Below are 13,154 nucleotides of genomic sequence, written 5' to 3'. Positions count from 1 at the left end.
ATAAAGTTACAGTAAACATTTAAGGTTGGTTAGATATCTATTGACACATTAATGAAATTATTAAAAGCTATGCTGGCTAATAATGTACATACTTTCTGTTTTTAAGCTGGTCTGGTGTGCGCCAGCTGTTTTGAGCAAGAGAACATACAGAAAAACCAATACATTTTTAATCCACTGTTGCCATCTAGTGATTATGATTAAAATTACTATTTTTAGATAGAATTTTATTTCGATATAAAGAAGCAACAGGGAATTTGTACTCTTACACACAAAGGTGAATTTGAAACCTAAATTCAGATCTCCTGGAGAGGGGCAACTTGAAGAGAAGGCTAATGCAAGCTGTCATTGCCAAATAAGAAGGGCTGCTAAAACGTAAAAAACTACTTTACGCAATAGCTACTTCAGAAGCTAAATAACACGTAGATAGCAGAAAAAGAATGGCCTTTCTCCCAACACACTTAGCAGTTTGCGATGGGAAAATCACCTCAGCCCTCTCAAAAGCAACTTGGGATAAAAAGGTGGTGATGATTTGCTTAAAATGGAAACCTCTTAGATAATTGGTGTTAGGCAACACAACTGACCTTATCAGCTCCAGCTGAGCAAGTTCCTGATTTGCTTGAAATATTGGCTTTTTAGTGAACAGTTCTCCCAGTATGCACCTGTAAAAGAATATGCAGCAATTTCATCATCAGGGCGCGTTCTTACACAGTGACACATTGTTTCATAACTTTCTTTGTATCAAAAGTCTTACCCGCAGCTCCAGACATCAATGGCAGGTGTGTATCGTTCCTCACCTAGCAACAATTCAGGAGGACGGTACCACAGTGTGATAACTTTGTTGGTATAGGGTCGACTGGAAGAGAAAGCAAAACTGAATTTTTCCCCAAACAGAATTACTGTGGGGTTCAACAGAAGTGAAATAGTATCACTTAGGCCTCCTGATCAGTCAGAGGATAACTGAAGTAGCACAAGAACAATTAAGCTCCCTCAACTAGGGCCATGCTTCCTTCTGCACACAAACAGTCTGTCTTTTGAAATTAAAAGTATTCGTCTAATCATCCTTGCAGGCTCCTCCTATAACAAAGGCCTTAATCTCTGTCAGTTTGAAACTTAAGACACAGAACTCTGTCCTGAACAGGGCTGGGTCCACAACATCTTGAGGTTAACTTCTGCTATTTTTAACTGGAATTTTCAGACATTATTTGGTATGGCCTGTATCTTTTATTTGAATTATTCTATGCACTTACAGGAAACAAAAGATTTCTTAATGGGATCCTTTCCATGCTAGTGTTGTGAATGAGAGACACCACCTTAGAATACTCAGTGGCATATAAGTGTTGGTTACAATGAAATAAATATAAAATTCTTCACACTGAGCATTGATGGAATATATTAAACTGCCAGAGAAGATCACAATCTGTGGTGAGACAACTGATAGAAAATAGGACTGTTTACAACATACAGTTATAAGCTATAAAACTTACTACTGGCTGCAAAAAAACCTCCAGACATAACTTGTCACAAGAATGTCAGCATACATCACATGTGATAACAGATATTCCCATCTGGATGCCAGTGTAGCATGAGTTCCCACCCAGAGGTGGCAGCCCATTTCTCTACATGATCACTCCTCAGTCTTTGCCTTCTTCCAATTCTGCTGCACCTCTGCATTAAGTACAATTCCAAACCACTACCAACACTGTTATAGAAACTGAAGTTGTGTTGTTTAGAACCACTGTTGGATTGTTATTGTTGTATATTGACTATGTTGTATGTTGACTCGTTCCATGTATCCCCCTAGGAAGTTGTATGTAAACTGCCCTGAGCCATATGGAAGGGCGGTATAGAAATCAAATAAATAAAAATAAAATAATAATAAAAAATATTGTTCCTCAAAAGGAGGCTGCCTGTTGTACCTCCAGGTGCCGCAACTCTGGGCTTCTCTCCTTCCTAGTGAGATGACACACAGGGCAGGGGTTCATGCAGAAAGTCGAGAACCAGCTATTTGTCAAGTTTATTTGTCAAGTTTCATGCTCAAAATCCAGCCTTCCGGGATGGAAAGAGTGAATCATGCCTCTAATTTTGATTTAAGGGATGCTTCAGTTACCAGAAATTTAAGGAACACTGGCTCAGTTTCACTAAGGCAAAGAAGATGTGTCTTGACAATACCGCTTCAGTTTGCATATCGGAAATGCTCCCTCATCCACATTAAAAAACAGAACACCCCCTCCCCCCAGCCATGGGTCACAGAAAGCCAACATGTTAGGAGGTGGAAGGGAAACCAAGGCTAGAAATCCTACTCCAACATTCAGCCATGTCTATGGATGGAATTTTAATGCAAAGCACAATCTGATGTGGTGAAGCTGAGAACCAGGTTTATCACCTCAAAGAAACCTGGAAAGGTCTGACGCCCCAATCAGCGAACAGTTTTGGAAAATGACACTCTACTGATATAACAAAACAATCAAAGATTTGCATGAAACTTTATCCAGAGAACCATATAATAAAACTTGCAATTTTATCCCCTTCAAATTCAAGAACGATTTTTAAATAGGCAGTATATTGTGCAAATATACTTGAAATACCATTGAAAGGATAAGAAAAAATCTATTCTATTTCCCCCCCATCCATTTAGGAGCTTAAAGTTTTGACAAGGCAAGCAGACATTAATTCTGTCCCCCAGCAAGATACTGCTTTAGTTTAACAGGGATAGCAACCCAGAATACAAAATATCTCCAGTCTTAATTATATAATTGTTTCACATACACAGAATAACTTGACATGAGGTTAGCCAGCCTTTGTCTCCTATTAAAATCATGTATCTAAGCAAAGCTATAAGTTAAATACTGTAATAAATTAGCAGAGAAGTTTGTCAGAAATATGTTTAGAAAAAACTGCCCAGAGAATTCCCCCAAAGTACAAATATACTGCTTTTGATTTATAGTGATGATCTTACCTCTCCTCTGAGCTATACAGCCGAGCAAGCCCAAAATCTGCAAGTTTGATCTGCCCTCTAGTGGAGAAAGATTTTACACAATTTAAAAAAATTAAATAGAACAATTAGATCATTTGTCTTCCACCAGGACATAATTCTTAATTGTCTGAACAGCTATTTTGTATGCTTCACAGTGTTTAAGTCAGGCATGCAGAAATTAAACTGAAAAATAAAGGATGTAAGAAATCTTGCTAGCTGCAAATGTTGTAAATTAAAATGCAAGAGTTGCTTTAACACACAATAAATTACAATGGTGATATCCCATTCAGACTACTCTTGCTGCTCCACTTCTTAGCATATAGCTTTATTTTGTGGCATTAACTAAGATCTTTACATGCATACTGGATTGGGTTGCTTCTTGCTAGTCTCTTCTATTAGACTCCCAAGAATGGCTCCAAACTTTGCAGAAGAGAGTGGCCAGAGCCAGCCTCTTAACATCATACATGCATTGGAGGAAAATCTAAGGCTCACTCTTGCACAGTATGGTTTGTGCATATCCTGGACGCTGTAAGCAACTGAACCTAAAAGAAAGATTTGAGAACAGCCTTGCTGGATCAAAACAAAATCCACTTAGGGCATGAAGACAACACTCCTTCCCCATGGTTTGTCCCCTTCATCTGACATTCAAGATGCACTGCTGCTGAACATAGAGGTTCCATATCATGATCATGTCACTGGCCATCAGGCAAGCTATTAATGTTTGATCTCAAGTACTGTATTGATACAAACCCTGACTTGGATAGCCAAGACTATCCTGCTCTTGTCAGATCTTAGAAGATCTGGCCATGGGAGATGGGAGACCTCCAAGAAATACTTGGTTGGGAGACCGCCAAGGAACACCTGGCTTGCTATGTAGAGGTGGGCGATAGCATCTCTGAATGCCTGTTGTCTTGAAGACTCTATGGAGTCAGCTATAAGTCAGCTGTGATTTCATGGCAAAACACAACTGTATTGACAGCAAAGATGCAAACAGCCTGACATGTGGCCCTCCCCACAATACCATTACGTGAAAATACATGTATTATTTGTTTGCTCAGAGTCAGACCATGTGCTTTGCTTTGAACAAATAGTTCTGTTCCATTTCTGCAGTTTTCATTTCACTCAACTGATAGCTGTATTGCCATATTAAATATTTTCATATAAAAAATGTCACAGAACATTACATGAGCCAAAGTGAAAGTAATTTTACTAGACTACAATAAGGGCCAATTCAAACATTGGTTTCCTACAACAATAGAATGAATTGAAAAGTATGTTCATGTCAGCTGTTGTATCACAGTATCACAGTGTCCTACTGGCAACAAGATCACCTGAACCTGATACAAAGTGCACTTCTTTCAGAAAGGGGGACTGAGCTTTATACAGGAAGGTCTAACCTGTGAAGCAAAATTCAAGGAAGTGCCAGATGTCAATTGGTACATTATTAATCTAGCTATTTCTGAATTGCTAAATCTGGATACATACCTATTGTTTAGTAAGATATTGGAACATTTAATATCTCGGTGTAAGAAATTCTTCTTATGGCAATAATCCAAGCCTTCCATCAACTGTCTCATGAAGGATTTTATATGATTTTCATCAAAATGAACCAAACCAGATTCCAGGAGTCCCATCAGGTCATGGTCCATGTATTCAAATACAAGGTAAAAGGCGCCTGGGGAAAATTTAAATAAGTTTTATGAATGTTTATTCTTGAGCACATCATGGTAAATTTTGCACACTAACCATTAATTAATTATTCTCTGCCCCTGGGCAATTCTAAAATGTATTCATACAAAAATACATTTCACTCAATTAACATTGCTCAAACACACTAAACAGGGGGTAGGCAATCTGTGGCCCTCCAGATATCCATGGACTACAATTCCCCTTGAGCTCCTGCCAGCGAATGCCTCATGGGAATGCCTCATGGGAATTGTATTCCATGGACATCTGGAGGGCCACAGTTTGCCTACCTCTGCACTAAACATTTGTTGATCTTGCAATATCCAGAAGCAGAGTGCACAGGTTCAGGTTGTGTATACAGAAACACCCTGATTCCATCAGCATCCCTTAACAATTGACTGCAAAAAGTGATACTTTTGGTTTAACTTGTTGATTCACCAATAAGCAGCTCTAAACACTGTGATCTCTCTCTCTCTCAACTGTATTGAGAAAGAAATTTAGATTACCATCTCAGCCTCCCTTTTTTTCAAATGGGTTCAGTCCAGACACTTACTTGTCCTAGTCTTATAAGATGCTATTGGACCCCTTCATGATGTGTTAATTGTGCGTTCTATTGGTACAGAGCTGAGAAGATTTTTCAATGCTATAAAATTTATCTGTTGCAAATCTGTTTAAGACACATTGTAAGCCAACCAAGAAAAAACAAGGGGGACAAAGCAGAGCTACAACTCAAGCTGTCTCAAGCATAGAAAACATTTTCACAGAACAGAAGAAATGCACAACATAATTTAGACTCCTGTTATCTGACTAACAGAAATCATATCATGAACAGTATTAAAATTCATATTAAGTCATATTAATATGACCCAGTCATATTAAGACTCCACAAATAATTTAAAAACAATTTACATCAAATAACACTGCTAGCACACAACAAGGTACATCATGGGTAGTCAACCTGTAGTCCTCCAGATGTTCATGGACTACAATTTCCATGAGCCCCTGCCAGCAAATGCTGGCAGGGGCTCATGGGAATTGTAGTCTGTGAACATCTGGAGGACTACAGGTTGACTACCCATGATGTACAGGACAGTAAACTGATATAAAACCAGGGCAGATAAATACAGAATTCTAAAATGGTCATATCTGGCCTCAGGGTAAAGCAATTATAAAAACAATAAATGTAATCAATAGGTAGGTTTTAACAGCACACTGACAAAGTGGCCCAGAGTGCATTCTATCAGCTGTGTTTGGTTTGCTAACGCTTCCCTGACCAGGACACCCTTTAACCCGGCAGTTTGACTGCATTAACATGCTCTGCACTAGGCTGCTCTTGAAGGCAACCTGGAAATGACCACGTGTTCTGAATGCAGGAGTCAAACATTTGCTACAAGCTAAAGGATAGGAACATGTCTCATCTATTTTAAAACAGGCATACTGACCACCCACTTACTTCCAAATTCCATTCAAGGTAGTGGTTATGATCTTTAAAAGATCATCCTTCCCCACATATTCTTCCCCGGTCACAGAAAGAAACAGATACCACCAATCACCAATCAACAAGCAGAATTCAAATGGAAGAAAAACGCAAGGAAACTGCATTAAAAGAACAGTAAGAAAGAATAGATTGGAAAGAAAGGTGAGCCTGCGTCCTTGGATCGGAATGGTGAGCCCCACTTCACCTAAACCATAGGGAGCCCCACTTCACCTAAACCATAGGGAGTGAGCAGGACCCCAAACCTAACAAGAACTAACCCCCCAAACAGCTGAAAGACCTTTGAGCCAACATCCCACCTCACCCCAAACCAACGGGAGTGAGCCAGACCCCCAAATCCACTCAAGCCAAACCAAGCAGCCACCTGGACAGCTTGGGGAGGGGCTCCTCGAGCCCAGAGAGGACTGGGAGCTGCACCTGCTATTGCGTTTTTGGCCGTGCATGGGGCATTGTGCATGCACAGCCGGGCAATCACCCTCCCTGCTGCCACTGGTCCTCAGCCTGAAAAGGGTTGGGGACCACTATTATAGAACACAGTTAAGAGCCTATGAGATGGCGGTGAAGTCAGTGAAATGCAACTTTTACTCAACTAGCATCATGTCTGTGCACTCATGCCCAGCACAACTATTCACAGTAGTCTAATCTCTTACCGCCCTCAAAGAAGGGCGTCAAAACAATAGCCAGTTGGACATTAGCTGTGAGGCATTTGCGAGTCACTTTGCAGACAAAATCTAAAATCTCCGCCATGACCTCCCTCCAACTTTGGACACAGAAAGTGGCCCCATGGCCATCTTTGCTGAAAACAATGAGTTACTTCAGACAACTCTCATTAGATGAAGGTTTGGGCTAGGTTGCCACCAATGCGCAGATGACACCCAGCTCTTCCTCCTGATGGATGACCACGCTGACTCCCCTCCAGAATCTTTAGCTGGAAGCTGTGATGAAATGGATCAAGAAGAGTTGCCTGAAGCTCTACCCTGCAGAGACGGAGGTCCTGTGGTTGGGTAGGAAAGGACCGTGGGAAGAAGCACGCCTGCCCATTCTGGATGGTGTGCAGCTCCTAGAGACTCATTCTGCCAGGATCTGGGCGTGATTCTGGATGCTTCCCTTACAATGGAAGCCCAGGTCACAAAGGTAGCATGGCTGGCATTTTACCACCTCCGCCAAGCCAAACTTCTAGCTCCCTACCTGGAACCAGAGCACCTAGCCACAGTGATCCATGTGATGGTCACCTCAAGACTAAACTGCAACTTGCTCTATGTGGGCCTAACCTTATCCATGATCCGGAAATTACAACTAGTGCAGAACGCCATGGCCAGGATTCTCACTAAGACATCATGGAGATCTCACATCCGGCCAGTACTCCAAGAACTCGGCTGGCTCCCTGTTGAATTCCAGATTAAGCTTAAGGTTTTGGTAATCACCTTTAAAGCCATACGCAGTCTGGGCCCAGTGTATCTGAGAGACCGCCTCCCTGCCTATACCTTCAGAAGAGCTCTACGCTCCGCCACTTCCAACTGGCTGTGGATCCCTGACCCTAAAGAGGCACGTTGGGCCTCAACAAGCTTAAGGTTTTGGTAATCACCTTTAAAGCCATACGCGGTCTGGGCCCAGTGTATCTGAGAGACCGCCTCCCTGCCTATACCTTCAGAAGAGCTCTACGCTCCGCCACTTCCAACTGGCTGGATCCCTGGCCCTAAAGAGGCACGTTGGGCCTCAACAAGGGCCTTTTCACTCCTGGCCCCCACCTGGTGGAATGAGCTCCCCAAAGAGATCAGGGCCCTGCTAGAGCTTCCACAATTCTGCAGGGCCTGCAAAAGGGAGCTCCTCCACTAGGCATTTGCTTGAGGCCGACTGACCCATAACATCTGCAGGTCCCCCCATCCCCAGACTGAGAGGTTGAACCTACCAATGTCTAAGTTATTGTTGTTGAAATACTGTTCTAGTTGGTATGTTATTGTTATATTGATAGTATTCTATGTAAATGTTCCAAAATGTTTTTATGTAAACTGCCCAGAGCCGTAGGGAAGGACGGTATGAATGAATGAGTAAATGAATGAATGAAATACTTATGCACCAAACATGGCTTTCCAGTTACCACCATCTATCTTAAGGCAGCCCATCTGGCACTTACCAGAACCTGCATAATGATTCCAAACTTCCTGAGATGGGGAAGTGGCACCATTTGAAGTAGGACTCTTTACAGCTGCCTTATTTGCAATGGCATTTAAAATGGGAGTAAAGCTGCAGAGTAAAGCTTGCAGAGGGCAGTTAATAGGGTATTTATTTATTTTGTATGTTTACAATCTTGGAATTGTAGGTTACCATGAGCCACAAGGGAAAGGTGGTGTACAAATAATTTTAATTAAAATAAGAAAAACATTCAATCAGCGCATCCAAATCACCTACCAAAAAAGGAGATTGATTGCCCTTACCCATACTCTCCCCTGCTTGGAACTACAACAATCTCTATCTTTCTGCTATTACTAATTCTACATTCAGCTAATGGATGCATGCAGAAAATATGACAGAACATGCTACTATCACAGTGTGACCATTTGAGCCATTTTAAACATGGTTTTCCAATATAAAGGATATTCCAAATAAATATAGTTTTTTTTTGATTGCAAACAGATCACAGATGCATTAAGTATGATAAGCATCCACAAAAATTAAACAAAGACCACACACACAATGAAAAATTGTCAGAATTGGCTCAATATGTCTCATGAGGCTTTGCCATGAATATGCCCTCCCCCAAACCTATTCTAAAAAAAATAAAATTCAGCTTACAAAGAAGGTTGCTATCTAATTAAGGTTAAGCCTTCTGCAACCAGGACCCTTGCTTTCCTTTAGCTTTGGTGTTTTTCCTTTGTGTCTTAAAAATTTTAATTTCACATTTTTAACCAGCCAGCAGATCTATAGTGAAAATGAAACTTTAAAAGCCTAGGTCAATTCCACCTTTAACATACTCTCAGTTAGCACTACTAGTGGCTTTATTTGGAGATAAAATCCTACACCTAGGAAACTAAAATGAAACTGATTCTCCTTGCCACTTAAGAATACACCTTTGCAAAATGAATTTTAAAAAGGTAGGGAAGATGCTCTCTTCACTATTAGTTTGGTTCCCTTTTCCTTATTAACTCTAAATGAAGGTTGATTCTTGCTACAAATAAAAAACTAAAAGCTCTCTCAAACACAGTAATGGTACTCTTTTCACAAGGCCCAAATATGGCAAGGGAGAAAAAAAATGTTTTATGGCAATTGAAGAAAAGGCTGGTAGCTCTTTCCCAAAGCCCAAACACACAAAAACTGTGTGCAGCAAGGCAAGCAGGCACACCAAAGTAAGCTTCAAGAGCAGTGCAAGAATAGTGTCACATCGTCCTCAGTCACAAAGGTATGGGGCAAAGCTACTGTGACAATCAACAGCTTTGGTAACACTGACATTAACATGCACCTGTTAAAAGGAATCATTCCAATGGTTAATTTGACTGTGTACTGCTGCCTGCTTCCACTCTATCAGCTCATACACATGTAACATGAAATAAAAGCACTAAATCATTACAAACACACAAATGCTTGTGAGCATACCTTTGTCTTTCTTGAAATCCAAGGCATCTTCTTTATCAGTCACTATTTCCTTCATATTGATTATGCTTTGGTGATTAAGTTGTCGAAGAATCTTAATTTCCCGAATAGCTGTAATTGGAAAGCCTTCCTTCTCATTATCCAATCGTACCTTCTTTAATGCCACCATTTCACCTAGAGAGAAAAAAAAATCACAGGACAATATGCATTCAGCTTAATGAAATTCAAGACACCCTGTGGCTTCTTTGTAAAGCACCGTAAGACTAACAAAGTATTGTTTAAACGAAATATGTTTATTAGCTATCCTGGACACTGTGTTCACAGCACAAAATAATTGGTTGTGAATACTTAGCACACCAAGTTTCAACATTACAAATATGCAAATAAGTTTTTAAAAAACAACCCACAGACAATGCAACAAAAACACTTCCTCATTATCTTTCAGAGTGCATGGCATGGTTGCAGATCACTATATAATAGAGCATAAAGAAAGCACACAACTGTCTGCTTTTGCTCAAACTTGTGCACACATCTTTATGCAGCAAGTGGAAACAACTGGTTTGCAGTATGGAGCATGAACCTAAGTCATTTTACAGTTGAAGGCCTATGCAAGGATTGAATTAAAAAAGGAGGTTTATCACTAAATCATAGATCATTCATCAGATCCAGTATTTGGATTTGGTTTTATCAGATCCTACTTTTGGCTAATGACCCACAACCAAGAAACACTGGATATTTCCCCCAACTACTAACAGGAAATATTCATTTCAGCTGAGGTGTTTCTCTGCACCTTCCAGTTGCATGTTTCATATAAGACTAACCATTTACCAGTTTTATTCAGATATTCACTTCTCCATGCTTCACTAAATTTTTGCACAATTTGTTCTTCCTGCATTGTGCCTTTGTACTGGAAAGCCAATGCCTTGATTGTATGTAACTGGGTGTTTATTTGATATAATGATATATGGCTTTCTGCCAGTGCACCCAAAGTGGTTTATAATTTAAAAGTGCCCACAATATAAAAACATACACAGCAAAAAGGAGCTAGGAGACAAGCAGGGAAGTGGAAGACAAACAAACACTGTTATAAACTTTTAGATAATTTATAAAACTATTTCACAAGGACCAGATGGAATTGCCACTGCAGGAGAGAAGGAAATAACAATGGGTCACAGGGATGTCAGTGGAAGGGTCCAGCTTTAATATAGGAAGTAATCTTCATATTGCTTTTTCTAATACATGCATTAATCCTGAGCTTACACATGGTCACAGTGGAATGCCAGTACCCACACACGCCCTTCTTGGAAAACAGTGGCCTTGCTTATTGAGGAAGACACTTTACCTTTTCCCAACAGCAAACTTATGGATTATTTGTAGCTATGAAGAATTACAGTGATGTACGTATGTTGACAATGAAAAAGAAAAAAACAGTTCAACTTTAGTTCTCTAGTGTGAACCACATTTTCAGTGCTTACCTGTATCTTTATCTCTGGCTTTGTAAACTTGTCCATAAGTGCCTTCTCCAATAATTCCAATGATATCAAATTTGTCAACACACCGTTTCCCCCAGTCAATTTCTTTTTGTTTTGTTTCTCCATGACGTGGTCCACAAATTCTAACAAAACAATTAACAAAATGACTATCATTATGAGTGGATTTTCATATTTCTCCATGTAAAGCCTTACAGGTTAATCTTGTTAAATAACAGCAGGTATTTATTTATTGGGTTTTATATCGCACTTTCCAGGGGCTCAGGGTGGTTTATATCATAAGTACTTTCAGTCTAGACAAATGCCATTAACAACATTTCCCACTGGTGATTTTTTTTCCTGCCAATATAACTTCAGAGTTCTCATATACTAGTATGAAAATGGTTTATGAAAGCTTGCATATGAGCACCAAGTGATGCTCTCTGTCACAGTGCAGGGAGAGAGAAGACAATTTTTATGTGGTATCACAGAGTGTGTTTACTCTTACTGCTAATATTGATACTACTCATTTCAGAAGTATTTGTATCCTTTTGGGTACAACACTGGAATGTTGCTGCAGAATTCTAACTGTTGTCAAGAACCCAGAGAATCATGCAACTAGTTTCATGCACCCCGGAGCTTATTTGCTACTCCACAACCTATTATCATGGCAAGTAATTTTTCAAATGGAGGGGATATCCAGAAATGGTGTGTGATACAGAATGGAGATGTATTTTAAAGTTAAAAAACAAAGCAAGCTCCCTGAGCACAGCCAAGTACTTGGACATACACCAAGTAATCCCTTGAATTCCAGCCACAGCTTTTGAATTGCTCCATTACATATTTGTCAGAGGTCTCAATCTTTGTATGTATTTCTTCCCTTCTTACTCAAAAAGCAGTCGGCACTATACAATGTGCTGGAAAAAGATGTAATCTCACAGTTAGCAAGCCACTCAAAACATTTTTAAAATGATACAACAGGAGAGACTCAAAGCATTTTGCTGAGAAAATTAATCTTTCTAGCACTGAAGCTTGGGGGGTGGGGGGAAGCTTACAGCTATAGATGCAAAAGGAAGAGAAAGCCTTGGTACAATGAAAGGCAATAAATGGCAGAGCACCAAGGAAAGGAACACAGAGGGCTACTATGACAAGCCTTTTACAGCCTGACAGCACATTTAGAAATTATCTACTGTAAAACTGAAAACACTAAAAGGTAGCTTTAATAAAGCCCCACTAGAAGTAAATATTAATTTGCCTTCTTTAGTCCCCAGGTGAAATCCAGATGTTAAAGTAAGGCATGTATTTCACACCAATTGGGTATACCATAGCAAAAGGAAGACATGCACGTACTTTGGCCTCTTTTTAACGTGGGGCTGTGTTGGTGTTTTCTTGTCTTCGGGACTTTTAGAGAAATCATCTCCTCCAGGCAACTCAGGTGGCAATGGCAGATCTGCAAGGAGGTGGCGCAGTTTCTTTTCCACTTCTTTTTTAACTGCTTTCTCAGAAATATTCCCTTGCAAGCTGCAAAGAGAGGGAAAGAACAAACTCTTGGTTTCAAACCTGAAAAATAGGCTGGAAATCCAAGCCAATAAAATGTATGTTCTCAGTTTTTACTAGCCTCAATTAGTACTTTAAAAGACACTGATTTTGGACAGTAAAAGGGCTGTACATGATTATTATTAGTTGCAACCAGATACCTGGGAACCCTCAGAAAAGCCAGGATTTGTGTCCTGGAGTTGGAACTGAAGTTTTTCAAAAGCCTCCACAGAGCTCTGTGACTGCATGTGTGCGCTGGCCAGTGCACCGGCGCCCGCGTCTCCCCTCCCCCCCACGCCACTGGCTGCTTCAGGCGCGAACGACTGCTTCGGATGCCGAAGCGCCCAACCCTAGAAAATACTTTTTTTTACAAAGGACAGCACCCAATTTTACTTTAAAAAACCTG

At 40.3% G+C, this 13,154-nt stretch overlaps 1 protein-coding gene across 1 annotated transcript in view; it reads right to left on the bottom strand.

The window, feature by feature from the left end:
* The window catches only part of CDK13 (cyclin dependent kinase 13), a 33,998-nt gene that overhangs the window by 8,406 nt on the left and 12,438 nt on the right, over nt 1-13,154 (bottom strand). The window contains exons 3-9 of the mRNA XM_077302687.1: nt 12,563-12,733; nt 11,219-11,358; nt 9,747-9,917; nt 4,460-4,649; nt 2,957-3,013; nt 752-853; nt 582-659 (exon numbers count right to left, since the gene is read on the bottom strand). Of these exons, the coding sequence (XP_077158802.1) occupies nt 582-659; nt 752-853; nt 2,957-3,013; nt 4,460-4,649; nt 9,747-9,917; nt 11,219-11,358; nt 12,563-12,733 (909 nt within the window). The remainder of the gene's footprint in view (nt 1-581; nt 660-751; nt 854-2,956; nt 3,014-4,459; nt 4,650-9,746; nt 9,918-11,218; nt 11,359-12,562; nt 12,734-13,154) is intronic.

This window comes from Paroedura picta, chromosome 11 (genome assembly GCF_049243985.1).
Source record: "Paroedura picta isolate Pp20150507F chromosome 11, Ppicta_v3.0, whole genome shotgun sequence".
Lineage (NCBI taxonomy): Eukaryota > Metazoa > Chordata > Lepidosauria > Squamata > Gekkonidae > Paroedura > Paroedura picta.
This window is presented reverse-complemented; position numbering and strand designations above follow the sequence as displayed.